Source organism: Filicampus tigris, chromosome 1 (genome assembly GCF_054856515.1).
Source record: "Filicampus tigris isolate MCC_2025a chromosome 1, RoL_Ftig_1.0, whole genome shotgun sequence".
NCBI classification, from domain to species: domain Eukaryota; kingdom Metazoa; phylum Chordata; class Actinopteri; order Syngnathiformes; family Syngnathidae; genus Filicampus; species Filicampus tigris.
Window position 1 is genome coordinate 12,963,854 of NC_141217.1, and position 26,993 is coordinate 12,990,846.

Consider the following 26,993-nt stretch of genomic DNA (forward strand, 5'->3'; position numbering starts at 1 on the left):
CATCACAAACTGTATAAAAAAGGGGCCAGTCTAATTTGAAACACATGTGCCTTTTAAAATGTACTTAGTCTCAAATCTGTTTGATTGTTAGGACCAACGCTTGTAATTAAACCAGTGCACACTGAAGAGAGTTCAGTGTGCAAAGATTGACGGTAGCTCTGTAAATACTACTACCAAATTAAATATTATGAATACTAAATACTAAATTATAATATTAATCAGAATATAGTGAAGAAACCTTTTGTATTTGTGTGCATTGTTTAGTGTGCCGACCAGCGAAGAAATGAAACGGTGACTGTGATCATTGTTTCTTTGTTTTTTGTTTTTCACAAAGAATGCCACAAGTCAGTATTTTAATATATTCATCTCCTATTTCATGTACAGTATTGCTCAATTTCTGGGCACCAACGGGTGCTTTGTTCAATAGCACAAACAATGCATTTAACTCATAAAAAAAACTCCAATATCAACTTTGGCTCTAGTTGCAATAATATAATAATTGAAAAAAATAATATCCAAACTCGCGGTTCTTATAATTGTAAAAACGCATTTTTTTTTTTTTTTTGTGCATTAACCATAATTACCTGTGAGTGGATTCAGCTTTTAAGCCAGTAGGCGGCGCACTCTCATCAATCATGCGTCGGGGAGTGGTGATTGATGTTAGTTGTTGTTTTTAATCTACTGTAATTAGTCTTGCGTCGTTAATGTATTACATTATATTATTATATTACGTTATTATATTACACACAAACACACACACACGCATACACGCACACACACACATTAAAGTGTTGGTGCTTTCTTAAAACAGGTTATGTTTAGGACATTGGTTCTCAATTGATGTCACCCTGGTTTGGGTGGGACCCACATCTTCCTTTGGTGGCTAAGTCACGACCCATTTTAAAGAAGTTAAGAACAACAAAGTATTGTGTGCGTTTAAAAACAACCTCTGAAAATGCAGGTACAGTATGTGACACTTTTAAATGCAGTTTCAAACGAGCTTGACATTCACCCAAAAGCATTGCTGGCTATGACATGCGCTAGCCAAAGGCTGAGCTGCACTGCATTTATTTGTGACTACTAGTAGCATTCCCTGACGTCTAACCCAAATTGTATGTTCTATGTGGCATCTTTTGTTGTGAAAATATCAGAATACAAATGCGTGTAATATAGTTTTAGCTGTCCATGATCCAGCCTTTTTGGGTCTCGATCAGTTGAACATCACTATGCCAGGTTTCCAACGGCTAGCATGTTAGCATTTCATCAATTCTCGACAAATACTAGTATCTGAATATAATGTATAGAAATGTTTAAAACCCTTTAAATCTGCTCCAGTGCTTGTTTCTATGCTAGTGTCTAACTAACTTGTTAGCATAACTGGTAGGGCCAATACTTAATAGTAGATAGTAGTAACCTTTATCAATTGACCTTAGTGCTTTCTCTACTAATTTGAAAAAAAACAAAAAAACTTTGAATCAAATATGGTCTATGACTATAATGAGGACAAGTGGTGTAGAATGGGTTGATGGATAAAAAAAATACATCCCTACTTATTCTGCCATTTTGTGTTTGTCTTTCTGGATATTTTTTTTTGTTTGTTTTAAGGAGAAAGATGATAATCTGTTACTCAAAGCCGGTCAGTGTTCCATCTCAATTACTGAGTAAATAAATGATGGCCAAGGGTAAGAGTGAATTTCTGTGTTCACATTAGACGGCCACCATTGCAGCACTTAGATCCTGTTTCAGCAATCCAGGAAACAGGTCATGTTTTAAGCCTCTGTGGGGTGAAGTAGAAATAGTCATGCTTCAGGTGTCAAATCAGCAGGGGAGGTCCTGGAGTGGCAGGCGGTGTTCACTGAAGTGGGAGTGAGTTTGAGCCAGCCCATTTGCAGTCACATGGGTCCTGGGGATGGCAGGTGTGGTGTTAAGCAAACCTGCTGCTGCGCTGACACCTGAAGGGAGTCGGTTGAGCAAATGTCTCCTTCATGACTCATTTGCCACCACTTCCTCAAATCACTTTACACATTCACACTCCACCTTGAGGCCGTGTAGGCTGCGTCTGAATCATGCGTCTGTTACCCCGACGCCGCATAGCCCCCCTGAAACTGGCTGTCCTTGGGGGGGCTATCTTCTTGATGGCCTTGGTGTTTCTCCACAGCGACCCGGAGGTCTCGTTCGCCGCTGAACCCGGGCTGTGGGAACAGGTGGGGAGGAAGGACAAGGTGATGATCCTGGTCCGAGAGGCCGTCAAAAACTTGGGCTTGCAGGTTGCTGTTCCGCCCCAGATGGGGTCTACCAAGAACAACGCTTGCCCCCGTGGTTTCTACAGCAAGGATGAGCTCAAGCCTCACCTGGAGAGACCGCCTCAGGACCCGAAAGCGCCAGGTGCAAATGGGGTTGCCTTTAAAAAAGACAATCTGTCTCCCGAGGAAACCAAGGAGAAGGAGGAGGGCATGAACAAGCATTGTTTCAATCGGTTTGCCAGTGACCGCATCTCGCTCAGGCGGAGTCTCGGGGATGACACTCGGCCTCCAGAGTAAGATCTTTTTTTCTTTTTTTCTTTTTTTTTTAAACAACCCTTATAACGTGTGGCAGTTGTCAGGTTGATGAATTACTGACAGGTGCAGCAGCTCACCAACACTATAATACCACTTTTTCCAGGCCGATACAAGTATTCACTCTTTGAGTACCTACTGACACTGAGTACCAATACCTCTTTTTACCTCTCTTTCAACAAGATGTTTCTTTCTAGCACACATGATGATTCACCAATGTGTCAGCCTGTCGTAGTATGTCAACTGCTGCAGAGGAGGCCTTACTTAATGTCAGATTTTCTTTGCATTAAATTTTGCTCTTATCAGCTGCTTCCATGAGTAACAGACATCTAAAATTAAAGCCTGTATCAGCCCGATACCCATACCTGGTGCCATCCCTATACATTTCTATATATGTATGTATGTGTGTGTGAGTGTGTATATATACTTTTCTGCATTTCTGTAGAATAGAAACACCTAAACTGATGCTGAAATGCTGAACAATGCAAATGTAGAATAAATAAGAGAACGCTGATTGTATTACTACTGTAATTTGATCAGAAATACTGATATACTATCAGTTGGTATGCTAACATACAGTTAGATCAAAACAGTTGGCAGATTGATAAGGATTTTACATACTGCGCTGCTTGCTACAATGCTACCATTTCTAATGAGAATGAACCAAATGCTAACATGCTAGCAGCTGATATGCTAACATTTAGCCACCTGAGTACAATAGCGGATTGATCGGGTTTATTAGCCTACATATTGCTATGTATTCAGATCTATGTACCGGTAATTAAAATGGATCAAATGTTAACATGGCTACACTCGCTCAGGTGCTTGGCCCAGAAGTTTTTCCGCTGCCCTCCGCTGCCTGACACCAGTGTGATCATCGTGTTCCACAACGAGGCCTGGTCGACGCTTCTCCGGACGGTCTACAGCGTCATGCACACGTCACCTGCCTTCTTGCTCAAAGAGATCATCCTGGTGGACGACGCCAGCACAGAAGGTCGGGGACCAGGAAATGCCAACAGCACGCAGGCGCCATTTTTTTTTAAGAATTAATATAAAATAAATAGCCACATATAGATAACAACAGACTGGTCACCAGTGTCAGGGCATGTGTGGACAAACAATGAACTGGTTACCAATTGATTAACAAAGAATTAACAAGAATTCAACTTCACATGATTTTGGAATGTGGGAGGAAATACTCTCAGAAAACCTTGCAAACCACATACAGGTGAGATTCCAAACCAATTTGTGACTACTAGTAGCATTTCCTGACGATACCAATAACCAATAACCTCTCGACTGTGAGACAGACGCACAAGTCACTAGTTTGATCTATTTCCCTAGTCACTGACATTTTAATCGAGCTAAACTAGCTATAGCTTGCTTGCCGTATTCTGTCACTGAGTACAGTAATTAGACATGACCATGAAGAGACATTAGCCGCCCGTTTCTGTTTTTGCATTCTTGTCAGTTTTTACGTCCCTGTGATCTCATGAAACGTCGGTCGCCGCCAAATGAAAGTACGAACAAACCAAGAATGCACAGAATACCCGGACACTGTTTATGTCAGCTATCGTAAACCAAGGGTGCGTCGGTTGGATACTTGTGAAGGCGTTGCTAGGAAAATATCCCAAGATGCAATTCTTGCTGCTCTCACGGAATACGTCAAAGTTGGGGTGAGGGGGAAGTTAAGAGGTAGCTAGATTTGTCAAGACAATTCAAGTACAAATTTCTCCCTTTTCTGAATGAGTGGCAACAATGGGCAAATGGCAGTGTGCCAGAGGGTAACAGATTGCAGCAATACTTTGGGTTAAAAAAAAAGAACTATGAACTAGTTAATTTTTTAAAAAAGTGAACTTATAAAAAAAAACAACAACAACAATTATGAACTAGAATCTGAACTAGTTCATTTTAAACTTTGTGAGCTGAACTTTGAACTAGTTTGCAAAGAAAATGAACTTTCCCACCACTGCTCTAAGTCTTGTGGCACTTGACACATTGGTACTGATAAATTACGCTCAAAATTGTCATTACACCCAACACGATGGATGGCAACCAGTTAGTTTGCTTTCGAGAGATCATCGGGCAATGATTCAGTTTCTTGCCATGGCAATGGTGATTTAGTAACTATACAAACAATGTATCTTTGTTCATTGATGTGCAAGTGTCAGGCAGAACAATTAGATGCTCTTCCACAAGATTGCAGAAGGTCTAACTAACCTGTGTATCCACATTTTGCCATTCAAGCAACAGAATAATATCGTTCTATTCTAGAGTCTAGAATCTAGAGGGTGGTTGAAAAGCTATTTCAAAATACTTCTGTTACTTTAGGTTTTTTTTTTCTCATTTTTTCCCTCGAATGTTTAGTGTTTGTTCATTAATGTCAGATTTTTTTCATACTCAGATACTTTCACTAGTCACGGCAATTTTGTGCCAAGTAGTCCCACATTCTTAATTAAATGCTCAACTTTACAAAAGCAAAACAAATGAGAAAAACGTTTCAGTGAATAAACCATTTGTAACCTTTTTCAAATACGCTGTTACTTTTCTGTCACTCAGTACATTTTTTGGGGGTGATTTTGTAATGTAAAATATTTGCCTTCTCCAAGAGCACCTTCAGAGCCAACTGGAGGATTTTGTCCGCGAGCTGAAGATTGTCCGTGTGATGAGGCAGCAGGAGAGGAAGGGACTGGTCGCAGCCCGGATGCTGGGCGCCAGCGTCGCACAAGGCCAAGTGCTCACCTTCCTTGATGCGCACTGTAAGCATGCACAAACTCACAATGGTCAACAGCACAGCAGCTGAGTAGCACGTCGCTCAACTGCACAGTAGCACAGGCATGCACACCAAGAACCATGTTGTGGGCACATTTTTCGTGTGAACAATTCACATGGTTACGAGCAGTAGTGGGAAGTAACTGGCACAAATACACTGCTTTGTTCTTATCGACGGGTTAACTTTAATTGAGTATTTATTTTTCTGATGACTTTTAACTTGTGCTCACTATATTTAAAAGCAGATATCTTTCTACTCCTCAACTTTATCAAAAATAGGCTTATCATTTTTTTCAACTTTTTCAATATAAATAACATAAAAAATATATTTTTGCGATTGTATAAGGGTATATTTCAGTGTCTGGATTTTTGTAACCTTTTCTTAAATTGATCCATTGATGACTTGCTTTATCCTGCTTTTTTGCTGCGATATTATTTTAAAGGGACACTTGGATGATCTTAACATTGGCACTTATATAATAGGTTTGCATGTAAAAATGACATCAGTACTAAAATGCGCCCCTCAAAAGACTCTGTAGTGATTTAAGGGCTTTTTTTTGTGATTAGATTTATGACATATTGCCCCGCCCCTTTTTGGGGCTTGGCTCGTTATTTTTTCGGTCTCAGCGGTCTGCGTCACGGGAGGAGGCAAGCGTGGTAATATTGCTCGTTTGTCAGTTCTGTTGTCTAAAACGGCGACCGATCGCCACCAAAATGCAAATGCACATTGCTACTCTTGTCCACTTCAACCTGTGAAAGTACAAAAGTGTTCTGCACAATAGATTGGATTTATTGACATAAAACGTGATGACCTCATCGAACACCAGGAGTGTCTTGAACGTGCGCATCTGACTCCACAACCGAGTGTGGCCGCATTGGAGCGCACCATTTCGGCTGTTACGTTCCATTGGACGGCGTGTTTTCGGTCGAAAAAATGGGGGCATTCCTCATCCAAATAAATGTGCACGTCTCCTCATTCTCACTTCAGTCTCTGTAAATATCCTGACTGGTGTTAAATGCCTCGCCCGTCCTGACCGCGATTAGCAAAGAAGCAGTGTTTTTTTGTTTGTTTGTTTGTTTTTAAGCAACGAAGCAGTGTGCGCTCGTCCCAACATAAATCGATGTAGCTCTGCTCACTTCCACATTTCCTCATTCTCATATAAATCAGCCACGGAGAGGTTAATCCTTTTGATATGTTGTAGTGGGCATTAGTAGGGATGTCCACATAAATTTTGGTGCCAATTGATCGCCGTTTTTGGACGTTATAAGCAATAAAAGTCCAATGATTTCTAATGGAGAGTTTGGAATCGGTTCCTCCAGTGACTCCGACTAAACATGGATAGAACGTTAGGGGGCGCGGGCATTCTCCTCATTAACAAGAGGCGTTATTCATGGAGTCACATACTTTATAATTTCTCCCAAATTCATTGATAAAATAGAAAATGACAACTCTTTTCATTTTCCTGATCAAAAAATATATAAAATGAACTTGTTAGTGAAAGCATGGCCATCCCGGCCCAACCATCCCTTTAACCTTCATTATTTTTCTTTATTTTAATCGCTATTTCTTTGCCTCTGTAAAGCACTATGGAATTACCTTGGGTCTTAATGGCGAATGGACACATGAACTTGCCTTGCCTTTAAAGTCTGATTTTGTGTGTTTTTAGGTGAGTGTTTCCACGGTTGGCTGGAACCACTATTAAGCCGCATCGTGGAAGAACCGAGCGCGGTGGTCAGTCCGCGCATCGTCACCATCGACCTCAACACGTTCCAATTCCGAAAGCCTGCGGCCAGCCAGCATTACAGCACTCGAGGGGCCTTTGACTGGGCCATGACATTTATCTGGGAGCCCATCCCCGCCACCATCTTGAAGTTGCGCCATAATGAGACCTATCCGATCAAGTAAGCAGAAGTGATAAAAGTACTCATATTCCAGAACTGATTCATGTCCTTTACTTCAGTAAAAGTAAAAAAGGACACACTAGTACTACAATGAAAAAAAATGTGCTGCATTTACTCTATTTGATTTCATCAAGTGGATGTACGAAACAAAATCATGTGAATCCAGATATATTTTTTCAGACTAGACTATTTAGAGTAGACTCTATTTAAAAAATGTATCTCGATACAGATGATTTTATTTTGTGCGACCACTTGATGAAATAAAAAATTCAAGCCAATTCAACCACACCATTTTTTTCAGTGTAGATTTTGACTACTCAAGCATACAGAATGCTGAAAAATCTTTTTAACTGATTCACTTCCAGACATTTTCAATCCCTCTTTTACCCTAACGTTTGAAAAAAATTGAAAAAAATATAAATTCCTGGGATTGAATGGCTGGACAGTGAAAAGACAAATAAATACGTCAATGGCAGTGAATGAGTTTTAAGCATAGTAGCAAATTATTTAACGGTATCTTCTGGTACTACCCAGCACTGCAAGACCAAGAAATACTGGCCTTACCCATTTCTTTTTCTTTTTTCTTTGTACCTTTTTTCAGAACACCCACTATTGCCGGAGGTCTCTTTTCCATATCAAAGAGCTACTTTGAACACATCGGAACATATGATGATCAGATGGAGATTTGGGGTGGCGAGAATTTGGAGATGTCCTTCCGGGTCAGTCTTTTCTCCCTGCTTTGTTTTTATTGTCACGTCACACATTGGGAATGTAGCAAGCAAAGCCTCACGCTCTTGACACAGTATCGTGAAATACTTACATTGTCAACCCTCGCTCTTGTAAGAAGATTAAGACTTCAAAGACGTGCTCACTGTTCATCCGCATTTGTCACTTCCTGATATTGCCCAGTGCGCTGATTCGCTAGCTAACAGCCAATCAGAGAGCCCAAGTGTCACGCTTCACGACGCCAATTGCTGACATGCTGAAACGTCCACCAGACGCTTCCTGACGGGGTCCCATGTTACGACGGTGTTCGCTACATCAATCAGACGGCGCAATCCAACGCCCCAACGCTTACTGACGTCCGAGGTCGGATTGGTGTATCTAGGCCTTTACACCAAATGCACCACAACTTAGACCTACTTTTAGCTGGTCTTATGCTACGTTCACACCAAACGCGAATGAAGCGTTCCGGGTCGCTTGATTCGCTCGCGTTTGACCGCGGGAAATTTGAAAACTGAAAAGCTGTAGCCGTTCATTCGCTCACAGCGGAGAGGGGAGGGGCTTCGCTTGGTAGTAGACTACGACAGCATTTTTCAACATCACAATCAAACGGCCGACATACTATGCTAATGCTAACAATATTGCTGTCTTGGTAAAGTTCAAGAACTGTGAAAAAAAAGAAGCCGCCGAGTGAACAGGATGCCATTTGGCTGTGTGACGCAGTATGCCCGATGCTGATTGGCTGCCACAGTATGCCCGATGCTGATTGGCTGCCGCAGTATCCCCGATGTTGATTGGCTGCCGCGAGGCGGATTGGCGAAAAAAGTTGACTTGATTGATACGCGACGAATGGGACAAATGGACGGATTTTTGGTGCTTCACTTCGCGTCCCACCGCTCCAAATGCATCATTTGCGCCGCCCGGCGCGCAACCGCGCTCGCCCGCGCGAACTACATTGACTCCAATACAAACGCGCCACCAGAAACGCATCATCCACGTTTGGTGTGAATGTAGCATTAGGTGTAGTCTGCTTTCTGTGACCAAATTGTCAGGTGTGCCAGGGTTGTGTAAAAGAAAACGCCCTCTCTGCCCAGCATGTTCCAGTGGCGTACGGTCTGCCAGTTCCTAAACATGATAAACTAGATTTAAAATGTGCTAGTTTTTATGCCAAGCACACGTGTTCATATTTACGAAACTAGAGCAGTTCATTTCGGTCCGTCTTGTGATGTGTTGCACTACTTATATTAAGCATATTTTGGCACCACAACTCATGAATTTGTCTAGTGCCAAAAATCAAACACCCTGAAAAAAATAAAAAACTGTATTTTTGCAATGCATCATGGGATTGCTTTTCTAGTGACCTCTGGTTATTCACTTATTTTTCCAGATGCATTGCAGTATACAGTGAAGTCACTAAATTGGGATAACCTATCACTATGCATTTCAACAGCACTACAAAAATCTGACTATAAATTGACTCAGGAGTGATTCCTAGCCCAGCCCTGGTCTCTGGCCGTGTTTGATGTGTTGTGTGTTATGTTCAGGTGTGGCAGTGCGGCGGTCAACTGGAGATCCTTCCTTGTTCGGTGGTGGGCCACGTCTTCCGCACCAAGAGTCCGCACACTTTCCCCAAAGGCACCGAGGTCATCTCTCGCAACCTGGTGCGCCTGGCCGAGGTTTGGATGGACGACTACAAAATGATCTTCTATCGTCGCAACATAGGGGCCAGCAATATGGCCAGTGAGGTGACAATTATTTCATGTGGGATGAGCTACTACACCTGCCCCATATAGTGCATCTGTACGCATGTCTGTGTAGATTCTGAGTTACCCAGGTGGGTTGAGTCGAGGCGAGTGGACTTTTCTCATTTGTTCAAGGTGTTTAACGTGTAGTCCAAAAGGCTTCGTCTGTTCTAATTTTAAACTTCGGTGAACAGCTTGTTGTTCAACAATGAAAATCTACTCAGAAATAAGGGACATTCTTTTGAGAACAATGACTTTCGAATTTTGAATAGGGAGTATCAGCGTTTGGAAAGAGTAGGAAAATAAGCCATCAATGTGTCATATATTAGAATACCTGTCTCAATATAGGGGAGGAGGATTGAGGCATCACTTAAAATCAACCCCCAAAATTCTTTGCAATAATATGGTTTATGCGCCTTCACTTGTCTAAACACAGCATTCTGTTTAATATTAGGTTTGTGAAATATGAGTTAAGCAGCAAAATCCACCTGTTTTTAGCCATTTCAGGGGGCAGCGATTTTGTCACTCCTTTTGACTGAAAATGACGTCATAGTTTCTCAGGGCTCATGTAATGACCAATCACGCTCAGCTGTTTTCTGAAACTGAGCCATGATTGATTGTTACCTCAGCCTTGAGCAACTGTGATGTCAATTTCATTTTCAGTTGACAGCTAGTGACAAAATGGCCGCTCCCTGAGATGGAAAAAAATGGAATGCCATGTTTTGACTAGTGGGCCTGCATAGAACATATTCTCGTAAAGAACATCTTTTCTGTTGACTTCCCCTTTAAAGGGGAAGTCTGCCCCTTCAAGATCGTCTCATTCCACGAAGAAGAGTAGATGGTTCTAACGAGCTGTTTTGCAAACATTCACTTGTTTGGTAAGTGAATGACCGGTTGGTATTCAGGACGGACATTCATCTCTATGCCTGTCAGCAACAACAACACAAATGTGACTAACCCCAGGGGACACACCTACCACGACATGAATTAGGAGACTCCACACCTAAAAATGTAGAACTGACGAAGCCTTTTGTATGAAAGGTAATCAATCATCTTCAATAAACAAGAAAAAAATACCTCGATTGAACCATTGCTGATTGTGTCCACTGTCCAGGTAGCATTCACAGCGCTTCATTTTTTTAACTTAAAATAAGAGAAGATCATTAAAAAAAAAAATCTAATACTAAAACTAATCAAACTAAACTAAAACAATGCATTTTGTTGGACGACTGGTTAGCACGTCCACTCCACACAGGAAGGCCGGAGCCGGTATTATTATTATTATTAGTAGTAGTAATAGTAGTAGTAGTAGTAGTAGTAGTAGTATGTATTTCATTTTTTTAATTTATAAAGATAAAAAAGTAAAAAAATCATGTGATTAAGTATTCACGGCCTTTGACGTGAAGATAAAAGTTTTTGTTCATTTTTTATTTTGATTTTTGGGAAAATTATTAGGTTTTTTTTGTGTGAATTAAAAAAGATTGTGATATGGGTTATCTAACTTCTCCTACCCACGTACCTTTCAGAGTATGAGTGCTTTTGCCAAAGCTGCCATCATCATCATCATCAACCACATGCTAATGGTCAGGGCCAAATTGTCAGCACATAATGTCACCAGCCTTGCGGCGTCCCACAGCTATTGCAAAATTGGCACATCCAAAACAATATATATTTTTAAAGGCAGTTAGTTCTTGTTTTTTTTTAACCGCCATTTTTATTCTTCTGTCTTTATTTTATTTTTATTCTTATTTCGGTTCCCAATTTTTTTTTTCTTATTCTACCTTTCATTATTTCATGTGTTTTTTTTAAACGATAATAACGCTGACACACACTTGTCTATAGGTCTGTACAGTTGACTGTGTCAAAGCGCAAACCAAGCAATCAGTCAAAATAAATGTCGGTAGACTTCGGAAACAGAACTGTCTTTTGTCAGAATTGCCTTTTTTTTTTTGTTTGCTTTAAATTTGCAAGCAAAAAATGTTTCACGTTCTCACTATCGGGTGCTGTGTGTAGAATTAAAAAAAAACATTTGGAAGTGATTTGGAATACAGCTTCAATGTGCCACATTATGCTTTTCAGTTGCACTGTATGTAAAGTGCCTTGACATCACTTGTGACGTAAAATGACGCTGTAGAAAGAGAACAGAGTTGAAACGAAATTGTTGTGTTTAAAAAGTATTTCTGGTTGTAGCACAAATATGGGGACATCTCTGATCGTCTGAAGCTGAGAGAGAGCTTACGCTGCAATAACTTCTCCTGGTACCTAAACACCGTCTACCCAGAAATGTTCGTCCCTGATATAAAGCCATCAAAATACGGAGCAGTAAGTTGGCTTTGTCTTTATTGCTCTACGTGGATGTTGCATCAAGCCGTGTATGTAAAACTTCTCCCACATTTGTTTGCTTCCAGATAAGGAATGCCGGATCTAAAATGTGCCTGGATGTTGGTGATAGGAATGCAGATGGGAAACCTGTTATCATATACCAATGTCACAACCAAGGAGGCAACCAGGTACAGCAGTCAGACTCCCACCACCATGGTACTTCCAAATTTGACTTGCAAAAAAAAAAAAAACCTCAATATTCTAAAATGTGTTTTAAGGGCAATGATGTAAAGGGACACTTTAATGGGCTAAACATTGGCACTTATTTAATAGGTCCCAGTGCTAAAATTCACCCCCTGTAGGAATCTGTAGTGATTTTTTTTTTGTGATGACACAATACCACACTATGGTAAGTTGAAAAAGGCTTCTTCCTCCACCTCCTTCTTCTCCTTTTTGTCCTCCCCCTCTCATTCTCACACATCTTCTAACCCCTGCCATTTTTGTTGAAGACAGGTGAATTCACCTGCTGCCTTTTACAGCACCTACCTGACCTGCTTGACATGATTATGCAATTTGCTCATTAGTGCAATCATTAGCAAGTCATGGTTTTGTAATTAGAAGGAGGTAAGATCATAATCCTTATGGGTTGGATCAGGTCAGCAGTTCTTTGTTTTTTCCGTTTTGTTTTATCAACATGTTCAATAATATTCTTGACCATTTCGTACTATTTCTATCAATCAAAGGAAGTCTTGACTCATTTTGACAAAGTAAGTAGTAGCAAGTACTGATATATGTGTTCAAATGTAGGGAGTAAAAGTAAAAAATAGCCCCAAGGATCAATACTCAGGTTTAGCACAGATAGCTGGTAAAAATCTACCGTAAAATCCCATGACTAACATGCACCCGTGTATTATATGCCCCTCCGCCCCAACCAATGTGAAATGTGTTATGAATCAGTGACGATATATACGTTTTTTTACAGCCCTTATGATACCGCCTAGGTACTGGTAAACATCGAAACAATATAAAAATGTTTGTTTCTTATTAAGTGTTATTCGTGAGATCTGGCAGTGCTTTAGTACAGTAAGGAAATATTTGTACTTTGTCGCTTACCACCATTCGGGCCAGCTGTGAAATGGAGGCTGTTTGTGATCTTTTGCAGTACTTTGAGTATACGTCCAACAATGAGCTCCGTCATAACATCGTCAAGCAGTTGTGTCTTCAGGCGGTGCCTAATCCAAACCCGGTGAAAATACAAATGTGCGCGCTGAAAACTGGGCAGTCTAAGCCGTCACCACACCAGGAGTGGATCTTCACAAAGGTCTGTTTGGTTCTTTGTGTTTGGGCCTACAAACGGGTGTGAGGCGGCCTGCCAATGCTTTTTCCTTCCTCACCTCTTCAGGAGAACCTCCTGAAGAATCCCATCAGTGGGAAATGTTTACAACTGAAAGACAAGGTCATTCTGATGGATGTCTGTAATCCTTGGAACGACTACCAGCGCTGGAGCTTCAGTTGACGTCCTTTGGCCCCGTTTTGGTCATTTAACCAGCCCAACCGAGCAGACCAGGTTTTTGGTACCAAGTTGGGACAGACTCGTATAGACCTACTTGGATTGGCATTCGCTGCTGTAAAGCTAATCCAGGTGCAAAACCGAGTTTGGAGGGCTTGAAGGTGGTCGTCAGAGACAATGCGGGCACTGACAATCGATGCTCAAGTCTCACTGAGGCTTGATGTGTGTGTTTTTTGTGAATTCTACACGTTAGACTTCCTCTGGTGATGGGGGCCGAGGTGGTGGTGGTAGTAACGATGAGAGTGCAATAAATCTAATAAATAGACAAGCTATTAAAACCTTGGCCAGAGGACACTATCTTGTTCATGGTTTGATTTTAACATTGAGCTAGAGAACAGTGAGATGAGACTTTTGCTATTTTACAGCAAAATAAGCAAGAAGATAAAAGTGTCATTTCATTGGTTCATGTTAATGTTGCTTTTTGTCACGAAACAGGCATGTTCAAGAAAGCCCAGTTAAAGGCTTTTTAAAGGCCACTAAAGTGTTCATATTTTGGGGGGTATAATCTATATAAAATAGGTATGAAACATTTTTTATTTTTTTTACAGCCGTGTCTATCAAAATGGTTTGTCAATTTGACAAGCTGTGTGTCATTTTTAAGTCATTATTGTCGCTTGATGATGAAAGCCTTTATTTGGATAATCAAATGTAAGACTTTAAGTATCTGTGTTCACAATGTGGAAGTTGTTTAATTATATGACGAATTCATATTCCTATAATACAATTTGTATTCAACAATATAGCCGGTTATCAAGAAAAAAAAAAACAATCATAATATTTGTGCCAACTTGATTAGGAAACATCACATGTCAAATCTCAGATTCCTGCTCGACACACACAAGCACTTGCCGTTTGCCTCGTTTAGCTATTACCAACCCTTAACTGTCACAAAGGCTGAGGACTGGTTCAGAGGCTCCAGGAAATGTTTGTTCAGCAATTGTGCAGGTCGAGAAACATTCCTTACAATTGTGTCAAGTGTAGGTGTTGCGGAACCTGATCTGACGCAACGTCATCCTGCTTGGCGAGTGCAACCAGGAGCAGCTTTAACCCATCAAGGCCTAAAGCGCCCTTCTCAACAGCTCCCCAAAACCTCAGGTCACCTTTGGAATTACCCTTGAAAATCTGAAGTTCTCCCAGAAATTCAACACTTACAAAACGATTAAGATCTCAGCCCTGTAGCAGACAGAAACATAATTCCAAAAGAATTAAAGAGCTTAGACATGTGGCTTTCACACAGGCAGAATTTATTATTATTTACTGTTTCAATGGAAGATGTAAAAATAACGTGTCGGTGCAAGAGAAGCACTATTTTAATTTTTTTTTAAATCGAGTGGTAATTACCATCCTCTATTCTGTTACAAAGACGTCAATATCGTAATTGTCTACGAACCATATAACATCACGTTCGACTGGTTCCACTGGCCGTGCACGTATACATCACCGCCGTTACTTACTTTAATCAGAGCTCCTGGCGATCGACGGCGTCCGCCATTAGCCTACCTACGGCTCGTAAAAATTCCACGACATCCTCCGCGGTCTCGCAACACCGTCACGGGTATATTCTGATGCATAAAATTGGCTAAGAGACGGAGAATTGGATTAAAAAAGCACGCTGACGTATCCGCTCCCCCGGTTGGAGAGGTATAAAGACGCAACAGCTCTCCCGGTTCTAGTGGCAGAAATGCGGTTATGCACTCCCGGGCTTAATGGGTTAATGAACAACCTCAAGTCATGCCAATGTAGTCTAGCGCTCTTACATTATTTTAATACAACTGAATGTCAAATGTTCAACTTGCACAAGAGTGTGGTGTAAGAGGCAGACAGGTGAGGACTGGGCCCCGAAAATAGTCATTTTGCAGCATCGATGGAGTGGGCCCCAGATCCTTGAACATACAGCATGTAAAACATTAAAAATACAAAGCACAAACTACTGTAAAAAGCAGGGGTTTTTTGGGGGTTTTTTTGATCATAACTGAGGTGACTCCTAATATATCAGAATTAGATTGAATCCTATCATATTGTCTTATACTTGAAGTGAATCCTATCACATTGTAATAGGAGTGAATAGTTCGTTTTTTTTTTTTGTTGTTTTTTGATGGAGGGGAGTGAAGGGAATAAATGTAGGAAGTAAGTAATTATAGGTGTTTCAATCACATCATAATCGGAGTGAAATTAATGGTATTATATGGCATCTGAATTTGAGTGAAACGTACAGCATCAGAATTGGAGTGAATCATAGAGTATCGCACTATATACGGAGTGAATATTTATAATTAATATTCAATTTATTTAATAATATCAAATAAAAAGCTGGAGGGGCTTAACTGGGGCTACACAGTTTTTTGACGGGGCTAAAGGCTCCCCGCCCTAGTTCCGGTGTAGCGACATTCCTGATCGTATTGCATAGTACTGCAATATAATTAGAATGAATCGTATTACGTGATAGTGAATTGTTTTGAATCAAAATTGAAGTGAAGCGTATTTCACTGCATCAGAATTGCACTGAACTCAGTCAAATGATCACATTGTGCTCACAGACAGTGTATCGTGTTGTACTGAAAAATAAAATAGTAATTGACTTGAATTGGCGTGATTCATATTGTGTCGCATCGAATTGGAGTGAATCGTTGAGAGAAGCAAATATACTGTGTTGTACTTGTGAATCAGATCACAAATGGCGTGAATTGTATTGCAATGACGCATTGAAATTGGGGTGAATTGTATAGTGTGACATCATCATTGCAGCATCGATGGAGTGGGCCGCAGATCCTTGAACATACTGCATGTAAAACATTAACAATACAAAGCACAAACTACTGTAAAAAGCATTTGGGGGGTTTAATGAGGTGACTCGTAATGTATCAGAATTAGAACGAATCCTATCATAATTGTCTTATACTTGAAGTGAATCTTATCACATTGTAATAGAAGTGAATAGGTTTTTTTAAAATTGTATTTATTGAAGCTTAATTGAAGTGGATTGTGAGTGCGGATGTCTGTCTCTGTGTGCCCTGCGATTGGCTGGCAACCCATTCAGGGTGTCCCCTGCCTACTGCCCGAAGACAGCTGGGATAGGCTCCAGCACGCCCCGCGACCCTTCTGAGGATAAGCGGTATCGATAATGGATGGATGGATAACTGAAGTGGACAGCGTTGGCAACTCAAGCTCGGCCCCGGGCTGGGAGGCTTGTAGTTCTTCCTTCTACTAGTAGGGGGCAGCATCCACTCATTTCCCACCCTCATTTGCGCAAGGCCACGATGACTTTTCACTCTGTGCTACTTTGTGTTTGCCTGTGTGTGTGGGTGTGTCATGTCTTCACAGAGGCGCAGAGCTGATGGACGTGAGAAAGAAGCAAAAGAAGAACGCGGAGCTTTTGAGCCGCTCGGAGGTTTTCAGCCAGCTCAGGAGGGAACTCCATGGACAGCTTCAGTCCGGTCATTCCAACATCTTCATCATCCTGGGAGCCTCGGTCAGTAGCCTACTACTCTACTTAGTCAATTCAACCCAGTCCATCTTAGTGAATGTTGGCAATTCTTCACATATGCACGAAAGGGACTTCTTTCTTTTAGTTTAGACCTAAAAAGCCCATACTCTGTAAGTTTAAAAAGGGGCTTGTTAGTATGCATCAGGTCACATGCACATGTATTTACTTGCAAATGGAATTTGTTCAAAGTCCTCTCTCTCTCTCTCTCTCTCTCTCTCTCTCTATCTCTCTCTCTCTCTCTCTCTCACTCTCTCTCTCTCTCTCTATCTATCTCTCTAACTGCCCTTTGGACCTAACATGTACTCAACTCGACAGCTATTATCATTTTGGAATCCAAATAAGAATCATCTTAAATCAGAATCATTGCGGAAAAAAAAGACAAAAAATGGCATAACATTATGTCCTTGTGCAGCTCAGTGTCCAACGTCCACACTACTCTCACATGTACACATCCACGCACAATGTAGTGATAATACCTAAAATACTCATGTCAATAAATAGTACCTAAAATGAATATTATTAATTTAATATTAATTTAGATGGAACTAATACCAACAAGTCGACTGGTTAGCACGTCCGCCTCACAGTTCAGAGGTCGTGGGTTCGATCCCGGCTCCGGCCTCCCTGTGTGGAGTTTGCATGTTCTCCCCGTGCCTGCATGGGTTTCCTCCGGGTACTCCGGTTTCCTCCCACATTCCAAAAACATGCATGGTAAGTTGATTGGACTCTCTAAATTGCCCCTAGGTGTGATTGTGAGTGCGGATGTTTGTCTCTGTGTGCCCTGCGATTGGCTGGCAACCAATTCAGGGTGTCCCCCGCCTACTGCCCAAAGACAGCTGGGATAGGCTCCAGCACGCCCCGCGACCCTTGTGAGGATAAGCGGTATGGTTAATGAATGAATGAATGAATAAGACCAACAAAACACTTCAAACAAAATGTATCTGAAGTAGCAGCATCATATATTGCATTACCCTTTTTTCCTGATTAAAACGCTTCACCAACGGCTTTTCCATTCGGACTAATTTTAAATGGGTTAGGCAATACTAGGAAATACTACAAATCTAGCAGATAATTGTAAGTAATAATCAATCTTTTTGATCCTGTAGGGAGATCTTGCTAAGAAGAAGATATACTCAACTTTATGGTAAGTATGATCATAACAAAATCCTTTTATGAAAAGTTTCATTCGTTGGAGTTAAGTGTGTTCTCTTAGGTGGTTGTTCCGAGATGGCCTGCTTCCCGAGGACACTTACTTTGTGGGCTTCGCCCGCTCTAACATGACGGTGGAGGACATCAAGTTGGCTTGCCTGCCTTACATGAAGGTAGCCCCTATTGTTTTGACTTGTATTTTGCACATCTGTGAAACAAAACACTTGAACTGGCAACCCACCAGTATGCTATGTTGCGTAGTACAGAGGCCACCGAATGAAGCAAACTCCAAAGATTTGTACATTTAGATTTGGGAATTATACTTGTGGTCAAATTTGAAAAAAGACAATGGCGACATGCAAGGTTTGTAAATCAAAGATAGGAGACATAACAAACACAAATTCAAACTTTATCTGTAATTAGGGTTGCCAACTTTCTCACTCCTAAATAAGGGACAGGTGCACGGTGCCACGGTGCTGTGAGCATGATGTATGAATTTTTGATTTTTTTTTCTAATTTTCACGTTAACGCTGACACCATCCATCCATCCATTATCGATACCGCTTATCCTCACAAGGGTCGCGGGCCGTGCTGGAGCCTATCCCAGCTGTCTTCGAGCAGTAGGCGGGGGACACCCCGAATTGGTTGCCGGTCAATCGCAGGGCACACAAAGACAAACAAACATCCGCACTCACAATCACACCTAGGGGCAATTTAGAGAGTCCAATCAACTTACCATGCATGTTTTTGGAATGTGGGAGGAAACCGGAGTACCCGGAGAAAACCCACGCAGGCACGGGGAGAACATGCAAACTCCACACAGGAAGGCCGAACCCGGGATCGAACGACCTCTGAACTGTGAGGCGGACGTGCTAACCACCGTTCCGGCCTGTTGAAACCACATTCACGTAAAAATAAGAAAAAATGAAAGAAAATGGAAAATTTTCACAGGACAGCGACTATGTCACCTCATATGAAACCTCGTATGAAACAACAATTTGGCTCTTTTCATCAAAAAATGGGGGTAAGAAATCTGAAATGTAAAAGAGGAGTGTGACTCACCAAATTAATTTTTTCCATGGATATTTCTGGCTGCTTCTGGCTCAAGCAGTCTTCTGTCATTTTGCGCAGCCAGAGAGAAGTCCTTAAATGACAGGTGGAGTGATTGCCGCTTGTTCTGAGATTGACACTTTATCTGATCTAGGATCTGTCATGTGTAGTACCGAGAGTCTCCATTGCGAGCGCTGTAATGTGCTATCACTGTGTAAGAACCAGCAATGTATGTTTGCGCATGTATACAAGTAAAAGACATCCAGTCTGTGTCCGTCGTTATTGACAATCGATCGCCATCCAAAGCTTTACTAAAAGCATCTCATATTACAGGATCTGTAGATTGCAGTTTTCTGTATTTGCAAGCGTTGATAGTCAATATCAATATCATTTAAGGTCCCGTATGGGACAAACCAAATTAGCCCGAAATACGGACGTCCCGGCTAATACGGGACAGTTGGCAACGCTATCTGTAACTGTAAAACTCACAAAAACAAGTAAGCTAGGCTAACTTTGTTTTTAGCTCACCGATAGCTAGTCAAACATGAACTAGGATTCATGTTGGTTATGCGTTTTACCGAGAAGACAATAAATGCATTGAATGGTCTTTAACCATGAAGCAATTGCTAATGTGCTAGCATAGACCTGTATCATAGATTCCACCTTGAGCGTGCTGACTCTTTGCAGCGCGGCCGCCATATTTGATGTGTCAAATCCGCCTGTAAATTAACTTGTCAACGGGCTGAATTTCTTGAAGCGAAAAAAAGTCTCTTATTAATCCAGTCACAAGTACACTAATATCTTTGGGTGACAGATAGGCAGTAACTTTGGACTTTAGGTTAGGACTTGAGACTTCCTTCACAATGTGTATTTGGACCAGGAAGCTGCAAATGCACATTTGTTCAAATGCACCAGAATCAATAAAGTTATCTGAATTGAACGTGAATCATAATTGCTGATGGTTGTGTTCCTTGTCCTCAGGTGACTGATGGCGAGGGTGAGCGCCTATCCACCTTCTTCAGCAGGAACTCGTACCTGAGCGGCCGCTACGATGACGCCGGTTCTTTCCGCGAGCTCAACGCTCATGTGTCCTCTCTGCCCGGCGGAGCCCAGGCCAACCGGCTCTTCTACTTGGCGCTGCCCCCCACCGTCTACCACCATGTCTGCACAAACATCAGCAGCCACTGTATGAGCCCCAAGTCAGTATGCACAGTTGCACACACACACACACACACACACATGCACACCCACACACACTCACTCACGGTCAATCTATCGTTATTCCACACCAACTTTATTTGAAGGATATTTCTCCTATCATTCAAACTTAAAAATGAATCAGGACAGGAGGAATTACTTTCCACATCATGGAAAATGTACACTTTTCCCATGATTCCACATTTTCCACACACACAAAAAAAAACATTCAAGTCAATGAGTTCTTCAACAGCAAAGTGAAACATCATTCCCATTCAAAATTTGAACTTCTCAGCTTATTCACAACATCTTGGGAACTATATTCCACATGGCTACAATTCCATACATTACACCAGGTGTGTCCAAACTTTTTGCAAAGAGGGCCAAATTAGGTGAGGTGAAAATGTGTGGGGGCCCAACCATTCACATATCAGTTTCTTTCATTTTCACGGCGTTCGTTACCAGTCAGTCACCTTGGCGTAGTTTGCACGTTTTGCCTGATGGGTGACTCTTGACATTCAACTTTATAACAGCCACATGCAGTCTCTTGGTGAACTATCGGCAGACACGGTTGTTTTATATTTCAGTGAAAAAAAAATTGCCAATTTCCAATTGTCCTCAAAAGCAACGGCCCTATCTTGTAAACTTTCTTTGTGTTCGCTACTTTGCAAATGGCTGGAAAGGGCCACACATAGCTCAAGCAGCGATGGCTTCATTCTGACACCTAACACGACTTTGAGTGGTGTGTTTGGAGAGGTAGCGCGCGACATATCCGAAAGTACACGAGTGTGGCCACAGGTCTGCTGCCCCCTGCTGGTGAAATATAAAATAGCTTTTTTTGCACACGTGTATTTTCTATTGTGGCCAACAGCACTAATAGGCCACACATTATTAATTTTATGGCAGAGGCTGCGGGTCGGTGCAAATTTGAACACGGGCCGCATTTGGCCCCTGGGCCGGACTTTGAACATGGTTACATTGCACAATAAAATTTCATTTCAGAGATATTTGTCCCGCATACTTCCACATTTCTGAACTGATTCCAAACGTTCCAACTTCAAGTTTCACATTGTGCAAGTCAACAATTCAATGAATTCTAAAATATTTGAGTTTAGCTTCGGCTTCTCAGCACTCACACGCAATTTTTACGCAAATTGCATTCTTCAGTTTGTTCAGCTCTTTTCATTAAAGGAAAACATTGCATCACAAAATGTAACTTTTCCTTATTTTTTTCTTTCCCTTTTCGTCTAGAAACTTTTACCCCAGCATGAACTTGAATCAACTTCCATGGCAATAATAGAAATGAATGTTGTTTGGTATGCATTTAATGTGAAAAGTGAAAATAAATGCCTCTTCATGTGAAAATAATTTGATGATAATGTAATAATAACGTAAAAAAAGTAGCTAAATTTATCAGCCAAATGGCTAAATTGTCAATCTGACTAATGACTGTGCTTTTGTTAAATAGCTTCTCTCCATCCGCAGCCATGTTTTAATGTAAGCAGTGCACATCAGCGGGGATGCGCTTCGAACGACAGAAGCCACTTAATAAAATACTTAAAGGGGGAGACAACCCAAACATATTTTTTTCCAGAATATGTTCTGTGCACACCCTCTAGTTGAGACAAGGCATTCTGATTAAGATTGCGTTAGTGGAATATGAGATATCCACCCGTTTTTAGCTAGCTCAGGTGGCGGCCATTTTGTCACTTCTGTCGACTGAAAATGACATCACAGATGCTCAGGGCTCAGATAAGGACCAATCACCTGCTCAGCTTCACAAAACAGGTGAGCTGCGATTGGTCGTTACCTCAGCCCTGAGCAACCGTGATGTCATTTTCAGTCGACTGAAGTGACAAAATGGCCGCCACCTGAGATGGCTAAAAACGGGTGAATTTTGCTGCTTTACTCACAAACACAACGTTAATCAGAATGCCGTGTTTAGACTAGTGGATCTGCATAGAACATATTCTTGAAAAAAAAGATATGCTTGGGTTGGGTTGGTTAAATAAACACATTTTCCTGACAAATTAAATAGAACGAATAGCTAAAATCACTGACTTCACTGACTGCCTTCCATGTGCTAAGCATTCATATCCACTACAGAGGTTGGAACCGACTCATCGTTGAGAAGCCATTCGGACGGGACCTGCAGAGCTCCCAGGAGCTGTCCACACACATGGCCTCGCTCTTTACAGAGGAGCAGATCTACCGCATTGACCACTACCTGGGCAAAGAGATGGTCCAGAACCTCATGGTGCTCAGGTAGCATGCACACAACACGCACAATAGAGAGTGAGAGCAGGAAGCCCAGAGGAACATGTACTCTTTTATTTCTTGCCCCTTCCAGATTTGGCAATCGCATTTTTGGACCAATTTGGAACAGGAACAGCGTGTCGTGCGTGGTGCTAACCTTCAAAGAACCTTTCGGGACGTATGGACGTGGAGGATACTTTGATGACTTTGGCATCATTCGGTGAGCGAGCCGGCGGGAGAGAAGGATGGCAGTTTGCCCATCGGTTCTTCTTTTTTGATGATCGCAGAGACGTGATGCAAAATCATCTCCTCCAGATGCTTTGCTTGGCCGCCATGGAGAAGCCCACCTCTACCGGGCCAGACGACGTCAGGAATGAGAAGGTAAATGTGGCGCCCAAATCAATCGATTTCAAGTTGATCAGGCATATGTTGTCATACTTTTCAATCTGCAAGTGAATGTTTCATCTTCTCCCAGTTGCTTTTTATCCATATGATTTGATGAAAGCTGGTCTCAGGCGCGTTTGGAGTTTATTGTTACAAACGTTTCCATAACTGGTTAAAACAGTTCGACCATCAGCCTCGTGTATTCTTGTCCGAGCACCACTTGATCTCTTTAACAGCGATGATCTTTTACACTTAAAATGAGCATTTATATTTATTTTCTACATGGTAAATCTGGATTAATTGAGAGAGTCTCAGATTACGTGTGCAGTCATTTTGTGTCATCCCTTATTTTGTTTACTGTTTTTTTTTTTTTATTGTAAATAAATACTTTTCTGTATGTATGCCACCATGATGAGCACCCTCCATATGTGATGAACATGGATGGAAAATAGGGAACTTAATTAAAAAGACTGACGATGTAAAAAGAAATAAATAAGTTCAGGTGTGTTTCACAATACAGTTGTTTCGTCGCACTAGTTAGCTTGTCTTTCATTTGTGTCGTTGTCAAGGTGAAGGTGTTGAAGTGCATCGCGCCCGTGGATGAGTCTGAGGCGCTGCTTGGCCAGTACGTGGGGGACCCCGAGGGCGAGGGCCTTGCCAAGTTGGGTTACCTTGACGACCCCACTGTCCCTGAAGGCTCCTGCACACCGACCTTTGCGACTGCTGTGCTTTATGTGCACAATGAAAGATGGGACGGTAAGAGATTATTATTTGATGGCGCCCGGACCAACAAAATAACTATGAGTAATTAGTAAAATTGAAAAAATATTTTAATAGATGAAATAAAGTAAAAATTTGTGTTTTTAAAAAACTAACTAAAACTACATTTTACATTTATAAAACTAACAAAAACTAATTTAACTAGCATAAATGTCCTTCGTTTTCATCTTTGTCAGTTAATTTCACACATGAGGTTTTCAGGGTTGATTTTAAATGTATTTATTATTTTTGTTATTGTGACCTTTTTTTTTTTTATCTTTCACTTGACAAGTATTCATCCATCCATTATCCATACCGCTTCTCCTGACAAGGGTCGCGGGGGTGCTGGAGCCTATCCCAGCTGTCTTTGGGCAGTAGGCGGGGGACACCCCGAATTGGTTGCCGGTCAATCGCAGGGCACACAAAGACAAACAAACATCCGCACTCACAATCACACCTAGGGGCAATTTAGAGTGATCAATCAACTTACCATGCATGTTTTTGGAATGTGGGAGGAAACCGGTGTACCCGGAGAAAACCCACGCAGGCACGGGGAGAACATGCAAACTCCACACCGTAAGGCCGGGGCTGGATTCAAGCCCACGACCTCTGAACTGTGAGGCGGATGTGCTAACCAGTCGCCCACCATACCGCCCACTTGACAACTTCTTCATATATTAATAAAGAAAAACAGCTAATACTAAAACAAATCAAACTAAACTAAAACAATGCATTTTCGAAAAAATACAAACGAATAAATGCGAACTAACCAGCTTTAAAAACTACCATATTTTTTGGGCTATATCTTTTTGTTATTTCATAGTTTGGCAGTCCTGCGGCTTATCCTCGGGTGCGACTTTAAATTCGAGCTCAGATTGGCACCCAAAGTGTCTGTTCTCTAATCGTGTTGACAGCAGCGAAAGAGTTGTGGTTGAATTCAAAACATCCGCTTCAAACTACGGAAACGTTTTTTCTTTTTAGTTTAAAATGGCGTACCGTAAGTAGAATCTCATGTCGCGTTGTGGCCAAAAGTAGAATCCTAGTGGGTTATTGCACCTTTTGTTGCTGAATTTATAAACTCTTGTTGTGGTGGAAGCCTCAGGCTGAATGCGCATGCCATTTCTTCTTGTATTTTCTTTTGGCGGTTGACAAATACTTTTGGTGCAACATGGTGGTGGCCTCCTTTTTGTAAAATAAATTCCCCCCCAAAATGTGATTGAAACTCCAGAGCGACGTATGTTTTTTTCGTCTTCATGATGCATTTTTTGACTGGTGCGACTTACGCTTTGGAACGACTTATAGTCCGAAAAGTACAGTAATTAACACTATCTGGATTAGAAATTCCAAAAGTAGAAAACAACCAAAAACACTATGAAGGAAAATCACAAACTAATATAAGCCTGAGTGCAATATAACTGTCACTGTACAGTGGACCCCCACCATTCGTGTGGGCTGGGGACCACGAATACTGAAAAATATTACACTTTGAGTCGCTATTTGAGTTGTGATCTCGTTCCTTTTCGTTCCCTCAAAGGAGTGCCTTTCATCCTGCGCTGCGGTAAAGCTCTGAACGAGCGCAAGGCGGAATTGCGGCTGCAGTTCACCGACGTGCCCGGTGACATCTTCGGAAAGGAATGTCAGAGGAACGAGCTGGTGGTCCGCGTGCAGCCGGACGAAGCCATCTACCTGAAGATGACCACCAAGAGGCCCGGGGGCCACTTCAGCCCAGAGGAGACCGAGCTGGACCTCACCTACAGGAGCAGATACAAGGTGACCTCAAATACATGATGGCAGCATGATGGCCTTGCGCAATTTGGGCTCCGGCCTTACTGTGTGGAGTTGACATCGCCTTCTCCGTCTGCTTCAGCCACATTCCTAAATGTTAGCGTGTTAGCTGCATTGACAGCCAAGAAATTGGCGCAAAGCATTTCCCAAAGAAACTTCTCCCGTCTCATCCTGGCAGAATGTGAAGCTGCCGGACGCGTATGAAAGGCTCCTACTGGACGTCATCTGCGGCAATCAGATGCATTTCGTGCGAAGGTTTCCGTCACACTTTGGCGCTTTGCTCATTGCTGAAAATGTTGCGCGCTGAATTCCTTTTTTTCCATTTTTCTCCCAGCGATGAGTTGCGAGAAGCCTGGAGAATTTTTACCCCACTCCTCCACCAAATCGATGAGAAGAAGATGCGTCCTTTACCCTACAAATACGGGAGGTAAATATCCATCTTGTGATGCAGTCCACAACATGTGCATTCATTTTAATTCACTTGTCAAAACAATAAATCATTTGACCAACTTTCTATTCAACTTTTGTGCCTTTTTCTTTTTTTTACATTTCTCCAACCATTTGTTTACGGAACTGATTATTTCTGTCAAATTGAAGTTTCACATTCGGAACGCATTAGGATTGTAATGTGTAATGTTCCAGTGTACACAAATAAATATTCAGTCCACTTCAAGGTTCTCATTCGTTCTTTTGTGCTCAGTCGCGGCCCAAGCGAGGCGGACCAGCTGCTGAAGGCGTCTGGATTCCGCTATGAGGGGAAATACAAGTGGGTGCAACCCCACTTGTGACACACATGCGTGCACGCACATACAGCATGCGCCACTGTTGACAGGCATAGAAACAATAAAATTCGCTCAAAATCTCACTTCTGTATTGTTGTGTTTGATTGCGTGTGCATGTTGGGAAAACAAGTCTTGTTATCCATGATGGATGGCCATGGATTCGTGCTGTACCACAAGATTGTAGTAGGAGTTCACTGGTGGAGTCCTTTTTTTTATTTATTTTTTTCCAATATTTGTTGTAAAATGTTGTCTTTGCAAGGACAGTGATGCCCAGTAGGGATGGGCGGATCGATTCCAAAATATTGATATTCCGATCCTCAATTTTAAGTATCGATACTCAAACTGAGACATTTAATTGGGTGAAAAACGCTCAGGATGAAGGCCCATGTCTCATAGGCGCTGCATGGACTGCATGCCAATGTTGACAAGATGACATGGAAATGGTTACAAAATAGTTTGAAGTAGTTTGGCTCAGCAGACGATGTGTGCGATGTGTGGTATCGGATCGAATACAAAATCACTGGTATCGCCCATCCCTAAGGTATTGATATACTGACTGTT

At 41.8% G+C, this 26,993-nt stretch overlaps 2 protein-coding genes across 4 annotated transcripts; both read left to right on the top strand.

The window, feature by feature from the left end:
• Positions 1–831: 831 nt before the first annotated feature.
• On the top strand, positions 832–16,170 carry galnt6 (UDP-N-acetyl-alpha-D-galactosamine:polypeptide N-acetylgalactosaminyltransferase 6 (GalNAc-T6)). Of its 3 annotated transcripts, XM_086028065.1 has the most exons (11): positions 832–961; positions 2,159–2,536; positions 3,377–3,549; positions 5,165–5,314; positions 6,995–7,229; positions 7,831–7,948; positions 9,497–9,697; positions 11,885–12,016; positions 12,103–12,204; positions 13,179–13,337; positions 13,419–16,170. In XM_086028065.1, exons 2-11 carry the CDS (start codon positions 2,226–2,228, stop codon positions 13,530–13,532), a joined length of 1,695 nt encoding a protein of 564 aa, XP_085884191.1. In that variant the 5' UTR covers positions 832–961; positions 2,159–2,225; the 3' UTR covers positions 13,533–16,170. The 3 variants fall into 3 exon arrangements, with proteins under 3 accessions (XP_085884191.1, XP_085884002.1, XP_085884096.1); XM_086027876.1 differs by lacking the exon at positions 832–961 and having other exon boundaries at positions 1,902–2,536; XM_086027970.1 differs by lacking the exon at positions 832–961 and having other exon boundaries at positions 1,902–2,536; positions 9,497–9,628.
• A 742-nt stretch (positions 16,171–16,912) lies between these two features.
• On the top strand, positions 16,913–26,515 carry LOC147152821 (glucose-6-phosphate 1-dehydrogenase-like). Its single transcript, XM_086028196.1, has 12 exons — positions 16,913–17,055; positions 18,177–18,214; positions 18,284–18,392; positions 20,251–20,468; positions 22,573–22,731; positions 22,817–22,942; positions 23,010–23,103; positions 23,676–23,862; positions 25,400–25,635; positions 25,829–25,905; positions 25,985–26,077; positions 26,351–26,515. Exons 1-12 carry the CDS (start codon positions 16,921–16,923, stop codon positions 26,436–26,438), a joined length of 1,560 nt encoding a protein of 519 aa, XP_085884322.1. The 5' UTR covers positions 16,913–16,920; the 3' UTR covers positions 26,439–26,515.
• The last annotated feature ends 478 nt before the right edge of the window (positions 26,516–26,993 follow it).